Source organism: Gouania willdenowi, chromosome 13, assembly GCF_900634775.1.
Source record: "Gouania willdenowi chromosome 13, fGouWil2.1, whole genome shotgun sequence".
Classification (NCBI taxonomy): domain Eukaryota; kingdom Metazoa; phylum Chordata; class Actinopteri; order Blenniiformes; family Gobiesocidae; genus Gouania; species Gouania willdenowi.
In genome coordinates this window covers 12,765,342-12,785,640 of record NC_041056.1, presented here as the reverse complement: position 1 = coordinate 12,785,640, position 20,299 = coordinate 12,765,342, and the positions used below count along the sequence as shown (strand labels likewise).

At 35.2% G+C, this 20,299-nt stretch overlaps 1 protein-coding gene across 3 annotated transcripts in view; it reads right to left on the bottom strand.

Annotated features, from left to right (window-relative positions):
• cadm1b (cell adhesion molecule 1b) overlaps window positions 1-20,299 on the bottom strand; it is a 250,324-nt gene that overhangs the window by 49,004 nt on the left and 181,021 nt on the right. For all 3 annotated transcript variants that reach the window (XM_028465286.1, XM_028465284.1, XM_028465285.1), the window contains 3 exons: window positions 12,671-12,817; window positions 7,273-7,425; window positions 3,366-3,503 (listed from right to left, as the gene is read on the bottom strand). In XM_028465286.1, the coding sequence (XP_028321087.1) occupies window positions 3,366-3,503; window positions 7,273-7,425; window positions 12,671-12,817 (438 nt within the window). The remainder of the gene's footprint in view (window positions 1-3,365; window positions 3,504-7,272; window positions 7,426-12,670; window positions 12,818-20,299) is intronic.

The window sequence follows — 20,299 nt, the reverse complement described above, 5'->3', positions numbered from 1 at the left end:
TTCATGGGAGTTACGAGACTCCTGCCCAAAAACAGCCTTCAATGGAAACACGTTCAAATACTTTGTTGAAACTTTAGAAATATTGCTTTTATTTTGCGAAAATCTGTAATGGAGACACAGCTAGTGGCATCATCAATAACCCTCGCTCTTACTTAAGTCTTTACACCTAACACTAAGATTGTTGGAGTGGAGTTTTCTATGTTCTGTTCAATTAAATTAATTCAACTTTACTAATATAGTGCTAATTACAACAATAGGAAATCACCACATGTTCTGTCTGAGCGTGGGGAATTTTTCTGATACAAACAGCTTCCGCCCACGGGTAAAACACAGTATGTTCATGTTTGTCTTTAAATTGCACATAATCGTTAATTACGTGTGTGATGAGCTAATTCAATAATTCCATAATCAATGTGTAATATGCAGAGAAAGGAAACACACCAGTGCCTTAAAATCATAATCAGGAAAATGATGTTTAGAAGAAGTTTGATGGATTGATAAAATATATTATTTTAAGCGGATTTTATTATCTTTTTCTCATTTTGAATATGTTAAGAGACATGATTAAGTATGCCTATTGTTAAAATACCGAGTCCTTTAATGGCCTATCCTCTTCAAATGATCACACTGCAGTGTTTTAAAAAGAAACATAATTAAACTAAGCTTTCCAGTGAACAGAATCTCTCCCTGTATGTTAGAAATTCAGCTCCTCAACGTTTAAATAATACTGCAGCTGTCATTTATGCTAACAAGCATATTGCCGCTGCAGTGTCGGCTCTCTCACCCATCTTCTCCTTTTGGTTTGTTACCTGCCAGCAGGATAAATTACTACTGACCAATTCAGCCAATTTGAGAATGTGCTTAAATCTGAGCGGTGGATTTCTTTCTTTCTTTCTTACTCGTCAGACTCAGCGACGGAAGACAAACGTGATCGGAGGTTTGTTCGATAAAACCAGTGTGAGGTTTGCCTTTGAATCCCGGCACATTGCAGGAGCTAATAAATAGTTGAACACGTCCATAATGAGAAGTGATCTGTGTTTCCCAGGGTAGAGGGAGGACGTGACTTTTTAGCTCACGTTATGTACCCACTGCCACTATGGATTAGGTTGCTCAGCATGTCAGTGGCATTTCGCTGATCCAACCGTCCTGTTGTCTTCCCCCATCCCACTACACAACCCTCGACATCTCATAAACAGAAACTGACTTTGACTCCTGTAGGGAGCAGCCGAGGCACAGATGGCATTTAGCTTCAGATTCGCTCGTGTCTAAATATTTCATTCCTCAACAAGCCTGAACGGAGCCTCTCCAATCAAATACACACATAATTTGTCAACAAGCGCCGTGGATCAACTTTGTCTAAATATGATATGACTAAAATGAATACTCCCCTTGCTATATCGTAAATTTATAATGAAGAATTAATGCCGTTTATAACTGAAAGCCAATGAGGACTTTGCACACATTATCCACTCGGGCCAAAACCACTCACGCAATAACAGAGAGAGCAGCAACAACGTTTGTCAGAAAAACCTAAAGCAAATGCCATAGTTTCATTGCATTTACAAGCTCTAAAACAACCCCACACTTTTAATAGGTCTTTACACTAAATAATTACAGTATAAAGGTTTCTTCAAATTAATGTTCATCTAAAAGGTTATTAAAATTAATAGGGGTATAGATTGCCTGGGATCTGGCGATACGATTCGTATCTCGATACATAGGTCACGATACGATATGATATATCCCGATATTAAAGCATTATTGCAATTTTTTAAATATATATATATATATATATATATATGATTTAAGAAACAACTAATCTGTAAATGTGTACACCTTCATGAAAACATTATGTATGAAATATATTTTATTGGCATATTTTACACTCAAACCAACTTTGACTTAACTAGGTAAGGTACAGTATATGCCTAGAACAACAAATAATTGCAGATAATTAGTACTTTCTTTTTAGATTTTATTGAAAAAACACAAGCTGGTCAACATGCCCAGGTTTCAGAAAAAAAAAAAAAAAAAAAAATATATATATATATATATATATATATATATATATATATATATATATATATATATATCGGCGAATCGATTTTTTCAACACCCCTAATAATTAGAAAATAAATATAAAATATTTAAAGTGCTCAGGAAAAAAAAATGAAAGAGACAACTGGGAAACTAAACAGGATGAAGTTAATAAAAAAATGGCTGTGTTCGAAATCGCATACATACGTTCTAATTAGATAGCATGGAAAGATGAGTATGTGAGAAATTCCCAGATGTATACTAAATCGCAATATAAAAATGAATATGAACCAAAAAGAAATGCCACATTTTCACAGTGCTTTTCAACCTTGGGGTCACCTGAAATTTGAAAGCGGTCACCTGGAATATATTAAAATAATTACTAAATCAAAACACGTATACTGTATATCAAATTTTTCTTAGATATTTTTTCAAATTAAAAACAACACAATCTTAAACAACTGTATTCTACACTTTAAATTTCTCAAATATAAATCGAGTTCAAATAAAATGCAGTAAAAAGAAAAGAAGAAAAAAAAACTGTATAAAAATATTACAGTAAAACTGGTTCTACTATGATCTAAAAACACTTTTAATAGGTTTTTACACTAAATATTTACAGTATAAAGGTTTCTTTAAGTTAATGTATATTATGTTTAGTTTAGTTTATTCATTCAAACAGGGTAAAAATATAAACTATACAAAGTGCTCAGGCAAAAAACATTAAGGAGACTGAAAAATAAAACAGATATCTAGTCCTGCCCAATATTTTCTTTTCCTATTTTTATCCTCTTAAATGAATCAGTCAAAGCATATTTATTATAGTTACAGTATATGCCAATAGATATATCTTTGACATCTTCCCTACCCTTTCTATCATCCTACCCTGACTCCCTCTTCCCTGTTCCTTTCCTCCTCACTAAGCTGTATTACTGCCCTCTCTTTTTATATTCTCCCTTTAATTAAGTTTTCAGCCTTTCTTAGGAAGGGTTGGTGATGGTCACAATTATGCAATAAAATAAATGTATTTATTTAATTGCAATAATAAAAACACGCATAGCAGTTGCAAAAAGACTGCATTACATGTAGTGTTGACCTTCAACAGCTTGTGCAGACTAGAAAAAAAATAGATATACCATTGATATAAGAAATGCAATAAAAAAGGAGGCGAGATGCCAATCAGAACAATAGCGATTAATGTTTAAAAGAGAAGAATGCTTCCTCCTCATAGAGAGTGGGCCTCCTGAGACCATGGCTTACTGTATACACACACGAGAACAGGCTGGCAGCATGTGAAGCTAACTGGGAAAGGCTGTTATTGTACTGGCCTGTCAGTTCTTCCTCTCCTTTCATCCATCTGATGGAGGCGGCTGGCTTGCTGCCCATGGCTGTGCAGGTTAGCTCGGTCTCGTTCCCCTCGTTGACCACATCCTCCCGGCTCTCAATGAGTGGGTTGTCTGGTGGGACTGAAACAAAAAAAAAAAAACGAACAAAAGAGATTGATTTATTGTATTTTAAAAACATTTGAGTTTCAAATCAAGTAAAAAAAAAAGAAACCTTTTTGTTGAGGATGTCTTCAAGCTAGTTTAACAGTGAAATTAAATCGGACCAACAACAGAGCCATGAGGAACTCCACATGGGTTGATGAGGGGGTAAAGTCACTACGACTGGCAAGATTTAAAACTATAGCAATGTGTACTCACATTACTGTAATTGATTTGTTTTTATGGGTACTTGTACTTTTCTAAATCAGTATTTTTACTTGTACTTAAGTATGTTTTAAAAGAAGTAAAGTAATTTGTTAGATTTCTACATCCATCCATTACTGAGCAAATTATTATTTTTTGAGATCATTTTTTTTTTATTTCTGTTTACTGGTACAATGAATACAATCTTTATGTTTTTAGTCTCACCATTTCTGATCAACACCCAGCCACTTTCTTTGGTTCAGGTTGGGGTTTTGTACCGATTATGTTGTAACCCACATGGTACGACACTGTTTTAGAGTTCTTAAATGTAGCTTTTCTTAAAGCCTGATAACTATATTTATTTTTAATTGAAATCATTGGTGTTATCTTATTTTAAAGAAAATTGTACATTTTGACAAACCTTTTATTTCATACAGATGCCTTAAAATAAATTAAGTTCCAATTGTGCAGGATCTCACCTCTTTTTTAAATGCAAGGGAACCACGGCAAGATTTATTACCAAAAATAAACATAAGGGATGAAAGTAACTAGTAACTTTTACTTTGTACTTGAGTATTTTATGTATGACTTACTTGTGCATGTGTATAATTTCAATCAAGTAACAATACTTGAGTAGAATATATCAGTATTCTTTACACTTCTGACAATGTGTTGTCTTTTTGTTCTACAATATGCTGTAAAACTGAGAAAGTCTCCTCAGTCAGTGGCTAGTGAAACGTCATCAGTGCCTTGCAATGCCTTCCAAAGATAATGACCACTTTATTTGTGCGTTATTGAAAAATACATCAAAATAATGATAAAATCACTTTTTGCATACATTTTGCGAAGGCATTTCTCATGTACTTAAGTAAGACCACGAGCACTTTAATGCTCCCTAAAGCTACCACTGTACATTTTATCATTTAGCCAAGACATTAGCAGTGAGAGACAGTAAAGGCAAAGACGTGTTGTTACTTACGACATGACAGCAAAACCTAGCAACCCTGCTGTTAGTTTTAACACCTTTCAGTTCTTACTTGCCATTTGCAACTGTTACCTGCTCGACGATGATGAAGCCAGACTTTCTGTGGTTTAGAAAAAAAAAGAACAACTGTCTGCTCAGCGCTCATACACCAGCGGCGACATCTTTGACACTTATTTCCATGAACTTTTTTTTTCTTTAAAATGTTTAAAATAACTGACGCAGTACTCAAATGTCTCTATAGGCTTAAATCAGGGTTCATTTTGGACCGATGCTTGGTTATTTATTAAAACACATGGAATGTTTCACACCAATTTTTTTGTTTTCGTTAAAATGGCCAAAGGATATTTAGTGTAATAATCCAGCAGTGAATCATTGGTGATACTACAGTAAAAAAAAAAACATGGTTTTGACCCAAACTAAAGTAATTAATACAAATAATTTACTTTAAATGTGCACTAAGAGGCAGAAGGGTCAAGTATCAACAAAATGGCATGAAACTTCATCTCAATTTTTAGCAAAAACAAATGTTTCTATCCATATTACAGCTACATAATTGAACATGGATAAGTACACTTTTTTTAGGGCACCAGGTAGCCCTAATGGACCATGTGAGGTGCCCTCAGTCATCAATGAGCTCCATCTGAAATGTGGGTAACTTTCCAGGATTCAAACTCACAAAAGACAGATGTCGATAGTAGCCGACTTAATAGAGTTAAAACTGCTGCACCTGATACAGATTTAGTGTTAAATTAACCCTCTTTAAATGTTTATTTTCACTAAAACTTTGTGACCAATGTTTTTAAGTGCAGCAGATTTGGTGTATGAGATGTGGTATGTTATATATAGTATGATACATAAAATATATATATATATTTTCAAAATGACATCATTGCTACATTTTACAATTGTTACATGTTATACGATTAGTTAAAATAGGAAGATGATAATTTTCTATGAAATGTAATGAAAATTAAACCATTGCATAAATTGGGAGAATTAAAGTGTTGCATGATTTTAAGTTAATGCAAGCCTTCCTTAATATGTTACCCTCTAAATAAAGGGAGACCATGAACATTTAGTATTTAAGAAGCGTTTTTCTAACTGGGAGCCCTTCAGACTATACAGTACCTATGAAGTAGCTCACAGTTTCAGAAAGGTTGGTGACCCCTACTGTAAACCATGTTTTTTCCCTTTGCATTTCTGGCCCAAATAGTATGGCAGAGCAGTACTATTTAGAAATAAATTGGGTAAAACCTGTATAAACTGCAGATTTTCCGTGAATTAGTCATTGTGACAATTTCAAACTAAACTCCAGTTACCTGGAAGCTTAAAACATAGGGTTCCACATGGTATTTACAGTATTTCAAGGATAAGACCCTTGCTTTAGAAATACTGCAGCTACATTTCAATTGTAATTACTCTAAAGTGCTTTTAATTTCTTTCCATCCCCTAGGATGTGTGCATGTATAATAAAGCTTAACTGGAGTAATTTCCCTCTAAAGAATCAAAGTGTGGCACAGCTGACTCTCAATAGGGAATCTTTGGGAACAGCCAAGTCAACATTCACCGCGATTCACGGAGTCAACACAGCTGCCAAAACCAATGTGTCTTTCGCCTTCGGTTTTTTCAGCATCTGCTGCTTTTTGTCAGGCTGTGGAGCACTGTGAGATACCCTAATTGGCTGACATTTGATGACAGGATCAAAAATTTCTATTTTATTTATACGTTTCCACTATTAACCCTCGGAGCATCTTTGTGACAAAAAGTGACATTTTGGGTTATTTTATCTGTTTGGCTCTCAATACTTCGGTCATTTTAAGGACTAGCTGTATGACATTTTACCACTATTGTTTTTACATTTTTATTTGCTTAATTCCAAAGTCCTGTGTATTGGAAGTTTATAGAAAAGGAAATATGCATCATACTGACACTGTAACCACATGTTTCATATACTGTGATCATGACATATCATAATTATTTTTCAATAATACCAAATGGATCTAAGTCTCTACCTTAAAAATAAAAAAAAACGTGTACATTTTAGGGAAATTTCAGTGAAAGCCTGGATTTCTTATCTTGCAAAATATACTAGGTGTAAAAGTGTAATTTTCAATTCAAAACTGTCCTTGTGTCAAAAATAATAATGCATTAAATTCAATTCTGCTATTAATTAATGATATGGCCAAGGCTGTAATAGTTTCATCACAAATATTTCACTTTGGCCCCCCATTTTTGGAAATACTGCAAATTTAGGGGTTTTCCTGCTGAAAGAAAATTGAGGTTCTCATAATAAAAAGTCCATAGAAACATAAAAGAGTTTGGAAATTATAATATATTGTATATCTATGGATAGGTCTGAAGTAGTTGAAAAAATGTAATGTGATGGAAGTAAAAAAAATAGTTCATGTAGTACATTTTTATTGCACTTTTGTGAGACGGAACGTTTGTGTACACAACGTATAAGTGTATGTAAAGTTAAAGGAGCGGACGAGGGTTAAAGGGGAAAATTTAACCTAAAGAAAATCCTGGAGAAAAGAGGTTTAACCCGTTTCTCACACCTACCCAGGACAGTGATGTCTGCATAGGCTTCCTGAGGAGGGTCTGTGTAGAGCTGGCACACATAGCGTCCCTCATCGGAGAGTGACACGTTGGACAGAGACACCCGCAGTTCGTTGTCAGAGAAATTCACCAGCTGGAACCGGCTGTCCTTGAGAGCTGTGGGGATACATGTGAGACAGAGACATTGAAGATACATGGTGACGGTAGTATACGGAGACGCAACCAGGAGACACAGGATGAGAAAGAAGAGCCAAGAGGAACATGAAACGAGACGGAGAGGAAAGAGGAAGATGCTTGGAGAAAATGAGTCAAGGGGGTTGAGGAGGGGGGAGGCTGGCTTTGGTGCTGCCCTTTTGTAGGCTTTCTCCTTAATTGAGTAAAAGAAAACTGAGATTCAAAATGATTCATACAATTTGATTTATAAAGTAAAAAGCTTTACAGTCCAAGGAGCACTGGCAAAGACAGGAAAGTGTGACGAGTGCTTATGAGGACCTCTAACAAGCTAGAAGCTAATAAAATGGGCTGCGGCTGGTCATGGATGAACGCATCAAACTCACATATTTCAGAGAAATGAAAGGCATTCCAACATGTATAATGAATCAGATCACAGCAGTTTTAGAGAAAGCTGGATGCTGCAGACTGTGGGAACAGAATCTCTACAACATCTTCTATATAAGTTACTGTTTTAATGTCACAAAACTAGTTGGTTACACTTCACTAGAAGTTTTAAACATAAGGCTGACATTACGCTGTCATAATCATGCAGAGGTGTAAAGACTACTGATATATCCTTCTCAAGTAGAAGTGCTGTTACTTGATGGTACAAGTACAAGTACGTCATACATGAAAGTAAAAAGTAGCTCAATTAAATAGTAAAATCAACTAGATACTTTCACCCCCCACGTTTATTTTTGGTAATAAATCTTGCCACGGTTCCCTTGTTTTGAAAAGTACTATATAAATAAAGTATATTATTATTATTATACAGTAAACAACATCTCATGTATAAACGAAAAAAGGAAGAAGCCAAATCTTGCACAATTGGAACTTAATTTATTTTCCACAAAGACATGAATTCATTTCAAAATTTAAAAAAATTCCCAGGCTCTAAGTATAGTTACATTTATGAATTCTAAAACTGAGAAAATAACCAGCATTCAATGCTGTTTTGGCGCCATGCGTTACGTTTAATCTGATTGGTCGGCTATGATGTGATGCATTTGATTGTTGTCTGGTCATTTTTTGGGGGGGAAGTTTCACAATGTCCGCTGATCATTTTAAAACGAAAAATATATATAATTTACTCATTAACGGTTTGGTGTAGAAATGTAACAAAGTACTTTACTTCTTTTAAAATGTACTTAAGTACAAGTAAAATTACTTATTTAGAAATACACTCAAAAAAAGTACAAATACCCTTAAAAGCTACTCAATTACAGTAACGTGAGTACTTGTAATCTGTTACTTTCACCTCTGCAGAATCTGTACATCATTTCTTAATGTCCCAAAACTAGTTGAACCAAATCCCCTTTCGGTCATTTGTCAACTGATTGTTATAAAAGTCAGGCCTCTTTTACATAAACACTGAAGCTCATTTGGTTGTGGAGTCTTTTTGATTTTTAACCTGCCTGTTTGTATCTGCTTTTTGTCTCTTTGCATCTGTGAAGCTAACGGTGCGTATTCTGGATTCATGTTCCTGCACTGGGAGTTCATTATTCCCATCAGGCAATTCACTTTGTATCTTAATCATTATCAAAGGTCTCGGAGCTCTGTCATCCTGAAACCACATCCCACAATGTGAAATGAAGAGCTTTTTGGAAGACCATCTTCAAAGGGATACAATGTCACTGATGCCCATTAAGGGTTGAAGCAGATGCTGGTGAGGGAAGCTCTTTGCTTCTGAGACACTGAATGCACTTTAGTCCAGGCTGTTTCATGGTTGCCTACATGAAAAGGTTAAACATAGCTACATTTGCATCTACATCTTTAAATCCTTTCTTAGTTATTGTCAGTTCAATGCAGAGCAAACACACAAAGGCCATAAACTGATTAAGTCTTAAAATTGTAGAAAGCAAATCAATATGTGATTTGTTTTGAACTAAAATCCATCGCTTACAGACGTGATTCGAGAGTATTGACAAAGGCTTGGGGCAGTAACACTTTGAACAGTGAACGTTGGTATATACATAGCTTCAGTGCTAGCAGCTAAATATATTTATATATTGTGTAAAGTTAAATATTGTAGTGTTTAATTGCACAAACATGAAATAACTATAAGTTAAAGGTAAGAAGAGGAAGATGATGACAAAGACGATTTTTTACCATTTTTTTTTACTCTGTACTTGCATTAAAAAATATAGGGTCTCCTAAAATAATCAAAACCAATGACCATGGTACATACGTACATAGCTTCAGTAATAACAGCTACATTTATTGAAATATACAGTTAAAGGTTGCAGTGTTTAATTGCACAAACATGAAGAAAAAGAAGACGAAGAAGGCAAAAATGATAAAGACGACGACGACAGAGATGAAGAGGAAGAAGAAAAAGAAGATGAAGAAGACAAAAATGATAAACAATAAAACAACAAAGATGAAGAGGAAGAAGACAAAGGCTATGAAGAAAAAGAAGACGATCACAAAGAAGATGACAAAGACGAAATAAAAGAAGACAACAAAGAAACGATGGAGAAGACAAAGATAAAGAAGATGAAGAAGATAAAGGCAATGAAGAAAAAGAAGACGACAAAGAAGATGCGATGCAAGATGAAAAAAGAACATGACGAAGACAAAGACAAAGAAGAAGAGGATGAAGACGAAGAAGAAGACAAAGGTGAAGAAGGCGATAAAGAAAAAGAAAAAGAAGACGACAAAGAAGATGACAAAGACAAAAAAAAGAAGACGACGAAGAAACAACAAAGAAGACAAAGATGAAGAAGATGGAGACGAAGAAAAAGATGACAAAGATGACAAAGACGAAAGCGATGAAGAAGATGATGAAGACGACAAAGAAAAAGACTTATAAAGAGGAAGAACAACATGTTTTACTTGCTTATAAAAATATAGGTTCTCCTAAGGTAATAAAATGATGACTGAATCAGTCTTTTTTTAAATATTTGTGCTTATGTGCGTCTGACTCTGCTGCTGGCGTGTCTCGGTGTTACAGCTGTTTATTTACTGGTGTACAAAGATCTGCCACTGTGTCAGAAGGCCCCCTTGACAGGTAACAATACCACAGGTGAAGGGGGGTCCCTGCACACGCAGCAGTCCTTCAGGAACACTGTCTAGAATAGCGCTGCCATGGGGTTCACTAGAACCCATTACTAAAAACACAAATACACAGCAGCAGCAGCAGCAGCAGCAGCAGCCCAATAACACTCAGACCACCTGTCAAACAGTCTGAGGTATATTCAGCTCTAATCGTGGACACACAAAACCATTTGTTTTGTCAGAAACTGACAAAGGAGCTGCATTGGCTTAGGCAGAGAAAATGACGTGTTTACAGGTGCACTTAGGGCAGCTCAATAGAAACTGAAGAGGAAAAGGTTGCTTTAACCTCATGCAAAAGAGTTTCTTAACAGTGCTCAGCTAATATCGATCGTCTCAGACGCAGGAGCAAATTATTCATTTTCTCCCTCGTCTTTTCTGTCTGTTCCGCTGTGTCAGTATAAATATTTTCAGGTGTACAGCACAATGCGATGTGATCCTACATCAGTACATTCTTCTCTTGCCATATTCTCCGGCAGCTTGGGGTGTTTTGTCCAAATATAACGAAGATGTGTATACTCAAACTCCCCTGATGCTCCACGCAAGTGAGAAAATGGGACACACGTCTCGCTACCTAGACTTGTGAAATAACAGCTGGGATGCAATATAGACTGAAATGAAGGGTGTTAGTCGTTCACCTTGAATCTTGGCTCAGATCCCAGGTACAAACAACTAAAACAGTTCAGACAAAAAAAAAAAAAAACTTGGTTTAAAGTAAAATGAGCTCATATGCTCATGCATAATCATAATGTACAATTTCCTAATCTATGAGATTATCGTAAAATCGAGCTGCGACAAGGACGCTGAAGTATACCCATTATGGAAACACAGCGAGTTATCTCACACAATCTTGGAACATTCTGAGCTTAATGACATGTGTGAAGGTGGAAGGATACAAGGACGGAAAGAATTATGTTCGCACTGAAGCAGCTGATTGCGTTTAGAGTTTACACTATAAATACTAAAGCTTTTAAAGAAATTCCTTTAAACAAGACTTGTTAAAAAGACATTCATACTGATGTAATTGGAGCAATTACAGTATAACTGTGCAGAGTGGGCAAAATGTAGCCTTCCATGTCTATTACCATTGCTTCTTTAAATTGGGTTGCGTGGTTTTTTGTTGCATTTGACTCAAAAAATGACTATAACATCGAATGATACTTTTTTTCATCGCAGCAAATAAGCCTGGCTTTTGTTTTCTGGGTTGTTCTTTGTATGTTTGCATGTTTTCTCTGTGCATGTAAGGGCCTCCTTAGACACTTAGATACTCTTGTTTCACTCATTATCAAAACCATGCTTTAGTGTACCTCATGATACGATACGATACGCGATACAAAGCTCACGATGACGATTATCACACGATATGACAATACTGTGGTTAACGATATATTGGTCAGAAATCAATCTACGATAATCTATGACATAATAAGAAAAAAAAAAAGATTAAGTGAAAAAATACAATTTTTATTTTATATCTCTAAAAGACAATAAATTGAAAAAGTGTCCTATGAACAGTGACACTATTTTAGTGCAACATTTCTGTAAATAAGTGTCATCATACCAATGTAAACGAATAAGTATCTCCAATAGTGCTTTCTGTAAACAAAAAATAAGGTCTTTCTTACCAGTGACACCAGTATAGTGCAATATTCCAGTAAACAAAATATTAATATATATATATATATAATATATAATTTTTTATTTTAAATATAAAAAAATACTATGCGCGAGCATATCGATAATCGATCGTGCGAAAAATATTGCGATATATCACCGTATTGAGATATTGTCACACTCCAAGTTTTGATATTAAAATGAGTGGTGGGACTCGATTAAAAAAAATAATAATAATAATTAGAGAGTGTAATACTCTAAATGAATCGCCGAGCAATATTTGAGATGTGAAGCAACGTTTTTCCAATTTTTAAATGGATTTTGGTATATGACTGAATCAATGAAAAAAAAGAAAAAAGAATATTATGATTGCACTGTTCCTAAGCCTAAATTAAAGTAATGCTGTAAACTGTATGTTCACGTAGGTTGTAAGAAATGCACAAATGTCAGATTTAATAGTGATGGAATGCCACATGTACAGTATATGATTTTGACACACTTTGAGCATAAAAGTACTTACGTCTAACGTCTTTGAAGTAGATGGTCTGTCTGTTTGGGTTGAGCAGCTGGATGACAGAGTCGTCGTTGTCCTTCACTCTGCAGCTGATGGTGGCCATTTCCCCCTCGATCACCGACACATTGTCCGTAGCCAGGTTTTGACCTTCCACTGTACCACACAAAACAAACGACGGCAGTGACATTTACTTGTGCACTCCACGTCATTAATAACTTTTCTAGACTGGATGATGTTTGTTATGTGACCAAGCTAAAACAATTAAACACACATACAGTACAGTATGTCATATCAGTGGTTGTCCAACTTTTTCTGTTGCTCCCCCCTTTTCAAAAATAGAATATAATATGCAGGCGCCCCCATCACAACACAATTTCAACAGAATGGGTAAGAAATGTAACCTTTATTGGAAAAAGGTAAACATTGTAAATATTCTTCATCAGAACTCATAAAAAATAACATATCATGTGCAATCACAATAATAGTAATATCAAAGTTAAATAGTTATTTTCTTCTTCTTTATTTTTACTCAAAGTACAGCAAGGCCATTCTCGCGCATCATCGTGCACGGTTTGCATGACTTTTATGATGGAAATAAAAATAGAACTACTTCTATAGATTATTTATCGGTATAAAATATAGTATAGTATAATAATATAACTAAAATAGGGCAGAAAATACATTTGAATAGATTTAGAGTAATTTGAAGATTTTTTAAAAATAGCAGTCAAGGCCAGACATGATATTTTGACACTTTTAATAACAGAATAAATTACAGAAGTAATTGAGGAAATGACATTAAAAAAAAAAATTTAAGTGAGCACATATACTAAGTTACTACCGTACGTATTTGGTATCTTTTTATGCATTTAAACCATTTTTTTTTACTAAAGGTGTCACGTCATTGACCCTTATATCAATATTCCTATAATCTGAAATAGTTTTTTGATGATTTTTGTTAATATTCTGTTAGTTTTTAATTCAATATATATATATATGTTCTAATATTAGTGCTATTGCAGTGTATTTTCCCACAGCCTCCAAGTACCACTTGTCCCTTTATAAACACTGAAGTGACTCTCAATGATAACGACTTTGTCGACCCGAGTGTATACTACGACCACAAATGTGTTTTTTTCCAACAACAGGGAATGTATGCCTATACAAACACATGATTTCTAGATACGGGGCTTTGTGAATAGTTTTATTCTATCCTTTCAAATTAAGAGCCATGTGCAGTTTGTCACTATTGATCTCCCTCAGCACGGAGCGGGCCCTGTGAATCAGTGGCAGATGGGTTGCAAGCTCAACTGCCCACGAAGGTAAAGACGGGGAGAAGATGGTGGGAAAGAAAAAAAAAAGTGAAAAAAACGACAAAGCACGAGCGCGAGAAGTGGAAAGTAGAAGATAGAAGAATAAGGAAACATGAGACAACATGAAAACGAGGGCGGTGGGGGGGGGGGGGGTGGATGCTGTTTGTGCTTAAGCCCTATCAGAGCCCTCCATCTGAGGTTCCATGTGACCAATGTGTGCTCAGTGTGCTCAGCAGCAGCTCTGTTCAGTATCTAGAGGAATAAAAGAGGTGCAAACAGCCGAGTCACTTTCTGTACACACTTGCATAGTCGCCACTGACAGACCCTGGACCCTTGTCGTTATAACTTACACCCCCATGCTTAGAGGATGGCTTTGTTTCCCCTGTTTTCAGAGAGCGAGGGGAAGAGAATAAAAAGTCACCTTGTCCTATATTTATCTGGCATGAGCACAAAAAAAAGAAGTGTAGGGAAAGTGGAGAATAGGTTTTTATTCACACCAGTGGAGAAGGAAGAGTCTTAGCCACAGACCCGAGAACAAATCAAAAGCACATTTGTATGCCCGAATTGTCAGACGCCGTTATAGCTCTCTGACATTTACAAAGTGGAGGGGGAGTCTGCATTTTCAGATAGTGATAATTGGAATAGATAGGCAAACTAACATGATTCAAAATGAAGGCCCGTAAATGCAGAAAGCAATAGAAAATTAACCTCCTGTAGAGAGAAGCTCCTCAGACCTGTCTGATTCAATGAAACACCCATTTTATTTTACACTCATGCAGAGGCTCAGATTTGAGACAAAAATAGGGAAGAAAAAGACAAGTCGTGTTCACTAAAATCTATTTCTCTTTTTCAAAGCCAAATAAACACAGCCCATTTTTAAAATGTTGGTTAATGATTCATGTAGGGTGATTTTTATATGCATAGATACTGCTTTGGTTTTGCAGGTTACATCAAATTCATTGAAAAATGATCAAAGATGCAGGTTATGATTTTAAAAATGGTATAGAAGTCAGTCTTCAGTAATGACAGATCTTGTGTAATCTGTGGGGCTGGGCAATATGTTGAGATTCAAGATATATTGAGTTTTCTATTGTGACAATGTAGAAAATTATAATATATTTATAATATAATATATCATATTTTGTTTCTGATCTGACTTTATTTGAATTAAAAATATCAAGATTTATATTGTATATTGCCATTTTGAGAAGAAATATTGAGATATGAGTTTTGGTCCATATCGCCCAGCCCTAGTAACCTGTAATGCATCTACTGTATTCAGTATTGAGCAGTTCACCAATGTTATTTGGTCTCTTTTTTAAAAAAATGTACAGATACACGCACATATTGTCTCCCTGAAATATCTCCTCACTGTATTAATTAAGTCTAGACTTCTAATTTATTACAGTTCATAGATGAGGGGATGCGACCATCCCCAGAGAGAAAAAAAATAGAATGTGGGGAATAATTTTACCTTTAGACTTGTTACAAATTTTGTAAAAATAAAATGAATCAACAATTTTTTTTGACATTATTATTTCTACTAGGTATTTGCATAGAAATAGAATTTGCTTCTACCAAAGACGATGGTCATATATCAATTAGCTGTTGACTTGGGATCCTACAATTACTGCAACAAGTCACCATTTTGGAGCAGATTTCTGTTTGAGTTGCATGGCCAGGGTCGAGAGTTCGATTCCCTGTCGACTGATTTTCTGTTATGGTTTGATCTGATATAGTTTTTTTTATTTAGTGTTGGGTCAGTTTTGTGTGTTTTCCCAGTCTGTGTTCTGTAGGTCTCTGTTTTATCAGTATATATTCTATATATCAGCAATGACAAACTCATTTTAGTTCAGAGGCCAATGTCGGACCAGTTAGATCTTAACTCATTCACTGCCAGCCATTTTCAGAACAGCTACCCCCCTCACTGCCAGCCATTATGCAGCATTTTGACTGATTTTTAAAGACCCACAGAATATTTTGCACTATGACAATCTAAAATTTGAAACCAGATTATGAAAGATTAAACCCTCTACTTCAACTAGAAACATTTTGTTTTGTTACTAGCTTGTTTCGTTCTTACGTAATCAGCAGTTGAATATGGATAGTTTCACACAAAATGCCAGTTTCTGAGCAAAAAGCTGAGAAAACCGCCTTTTTCTGAAAAATCCTGTCAGTGACTTTGAATCTTTTTGTTTTTTTTGCTTTAGTGACACCTCAACATTGGTTTCCTTCTATAAAACTACAAAAACAACACTCTCAATAGTCCACTTAGGTCCACACATGCTGTGCTCGAGTGTGCACTGCTGGGCGCTTCACAATCTTCCCTCGTAGTGCCATTTTCTCCCGTTTTCTCCCGTTGAAAAACAAAATTGACGTATATATATATATATATATATATATATATGTCGTTGGCGGCAAGCGTTTGGATTTGAAATGATGTATATTTACGTCAATGACAGTGGCTGTGCTCAATTTTGTACTTATGTATAAATTATTTATAAAATAACCGACAGAAACCTTAATAAACTTAAATTATCTTTTTTGACCATTTTTTATTTAATTTGGGGATATTATGTAGATAGTTTGCAGGATTTGGGGAAAACAAAATAGGAGTTCTTTCATCAATTTGAGATAAAAACATGCCATCATGTGATATAATCATGGAAAAACTCTACGCCCTGTGTGAAATTTGCTTGAATTTGAGTGTTTGGAGGGACAGAGATATCTACAACAGAAGTAGTTGGTAATTTACACAATAATTCATGTTTTTGCTGTCATTGGTACTGTTTCTGTGGCCCAAATTGGATGCTTTAAAAGGCCGGATTTGGTCCCTCGGCCATACAGTATATGGTTAAGCAAAAAAGCATGCAACATGGCATAAGTTAGTAGACAAATTAGTAAATACAAGCTTGCCTTATAATATTCTGTCCTTTAAAGATCATTTTTTTTTCTCTTTTCTTTTGCACATAGGCTGCAGGAAAACATGTAGAGTAGTTTGAAACTGCAAAAGGTATCTTTGAGTGGAGAGTTGTAAGCTACGAGTACTAATAATTTAATTATAACTCTTCTGTTTGTGCACTACAGGCTTCAGAAGATGAGGGAAAAAAAACAATGTTAAGTGTTTTGATGTTTCTGTTTAAATTGTCAGCCTAGAAGTAATATATTTGGCAGTCAAAACAGCAACAGCGAGCGGAGTCAAAGCAAGGTTATTCAGCTTCCAATCTTTCAGGCTAAGAGAAAGGAAAACGCAAAAGATAAATTCTCCATAAGGTTTAGCAGCCCCAAGCAAGGTTGGTTCTCCTCCAATATCCTAGCCTAGGCTCATCTTCAATTCAAAACACACATAAATAACATTGCTGTGATTAGCAATCCCGTCAAAGTGAAAACAGGCCACTTTGCGGAACATGGAGGGTTTTCGCAATTGAAGTAAACATTTTCAATTGCCTCGGCATCCTGGTCATGATTGGGTGCAAATGAGGAGAGGCCGTCATTAATTCTGGGTAGTGGGTGGGGATGGAGGGGGAGTGGGCAGAGGCATGGCACAGATGACTGGCTGATAAATTCACATTCATTTCAGCAGCTGTCTAGGAGAGTAAAGTGCCTGCATCTCTACACATGGTTGCCCTCCTGTTCCCGCATCGCAACATACTGAATGAAACAGTTGGAGAGAAATACAGACCTTCAAAAAGTCTGTGCACTCTCCAAGGGGATGTACAATCTGGCATGAAGTGCCTGGCGTGGAGACTCGGCTCATCAGCCATACTAGGAATGCAAAAATGGCACCAACTCAGTTTTTTTTTTTTTTTTTTTTGTAAAATTGACGAAATCAAAAAATACTTGTGGACCAGCTCCTCATCAGAGGTTTGGACCTTTGTGAATCATGCTGGCTCTTGCTTTTAACTTGTTTCTCTTGTTTTCACATCAAGAGATACTAAAGAGGGAAGGGAGGGGGGAGCAAAAAGCAGGACAGCGTGGAGGCGACTAGGAACGCAAAAACTCACAGTTTTAAAAAGTTGACGAAATCATAAAATACTCGCGGACCAGCTCATCATCAGAGGTTTGGACCTTTGTGAATCATGCTGGCTCTTGCTTTTAACTTTGTTTCTCTTGTTTTTACATCAAAAGACACATAAGGGAACGGAGGGAGCAAAAAGCAGGACAGCCAGTCCTTAATTCTTCTCCCTCGTGCCACTTCTGTCTGCAGCCATCCAGTCCTTTCAAGGAACACCAGGGAATACAGTCAGTCATTAAAAAAAAAATATGTCTCCCCCTCTCTGAAAGTGACTTCCACTCATTATCCCTCTTTATCGTTACTCCGATCATCATGATGAAATGATGTTGTTTGCAGCCAACACATTGTGTGTCTTAGGGTGCAATTAGCATTGTGCCATTTCTCAAGGTACCTTTTTCAAAGAGACATTTCTAAAACATGTGATGCTCACTCATTTCAGCATCTGTTTTTTTTTGTCTCTCTTACAAGTTTGGTGAAATAATGGTGTAACACAACAAGAAGAAAATGTTTTGCTTAAAAAAACAACTTCATCCCACGAGAATGTTCAAACGTCATAGTTTTTTTTTTTTTCCCCAATAAATACAATATTTAATAATGGGGTTCAAGAGATTATTAGACAACCTAAATACTAGATAATAAATCACAACATATTTAAAAAACTTCTAATTCATTAACATACATTTGTATAATCCGCAAAATCCAGTGTTGAAGTTAATTAGGTTCACAGAAGGTGTTGAAATGTTTTTTCAGCTTGAACAATTTTCACTTTCTTTAATAAAAAGAATGATTTTTTTTTTCTTTCTAACTGGGGTAGGTAAAGATATTAAAAGTATTTCTTAACAGCTATTAAAAAGGTGATGCTAATATTATTAAACCAAGACCATAGCTGAAATAGATGTAGATGTCGGCAAAAAGAAAAGGGTGGGGGTCAACACTATTTCTGTAGAGCCCTAAAAATCCTATTGTTCATTATTATTTTATTAGGAATTTGTGTTTAGTAATCATTATTTATTCCTTGGTTCTTTGGCATTGACGCTTAGCTTAGCCAACAAAGAAGGAAAGCTAAAAAATGCCTATGTATGTTGTAAACGTATGCAAGCAGATAGAAAACATGCACGTTTGAAAAAAACCTAAATGCTTGTTAATTACTGTATGTGATATTTGACTTTTAAGTAGAGCCCGACCGATTAATGGAGCCGACTTTAGTTATCACAGATCAATAAACATCGGTCAATAACCTGGAGGATTAATCAATCGGGCTTTAATATGTAACTGTCTGGTATATTATTTTTGACTGTGTAGAGATTCTGTTGCTATGTTAAGTTGGCCACGCCCAGAAAGAACTCATATAAGGACATATAAATAGCTATCAACAGACACCTCTGAGGAAGACTGACAGTTGAGACATGTCAGTAAATCAAAGTTAATTTCCTGGAAAAAAAAAAAAACTTGTCTGAATAAATGAAACCATAACATATGATTTAAAAAAAAAACTTGCTGGAATTATCTGTGCTTTCTGCATTATAAGCTGCCACTTTTGAATGGGAGATTTCACGAGTTAACTTTTTGATATTCAAGCAACTTTATTTCGATTTTTCTTTTACATTATATTACAAAAATATATAGATTGCACGTTTGCTTTTCTTATTTATCAGTGGCTTTACAGTCCTAATGTTGTCAGTGTTACTAATTAAAGTTAGTTATTTCAATTCAGTAGTGTTTTGCTTTTTTGTCTCTAAAAAATATTTTGGGAATTTGCGTTCATGTACAGTATATATATCCTCTGTATATCAATGTTTTTATTTCAAATATCGCAAAATATTAAATAAATCTCAGAATCTGATCTGATTTTTCTGTTTTTTTTATCTATATATATATATATATATATATATATATATATATATATATATATATATATATATATATATATATATATATATATATATAACTATAGCAAAGTAAGAATTTTATTGTACAGGGAAACATGTTTCCTGACTGTGTACATAATAATAAACACATTTAATCTTGAATCTTTGAATATACTGTATCAAAAATTGGCTATTGGTGTTTTAAAACCCCCATTTTCAGTGTCGGCCCTAAAAATCCCATATCGGTCAAGCTCTACTTTTCATGACTTTTGCTTAGTTTTTCTTGTTTTGAAAAAATAAAATTATTCAACAGTCAGCTACAACTGGAAAAAAACGTGTCCAAACCTAATTGGTGAAAATAGTGTGCTTAAAGATCATTGTTATCCGCTGTTAAATATGGGGAAACTTTAATATGTAATTTACAAATACAGTAAGAGTA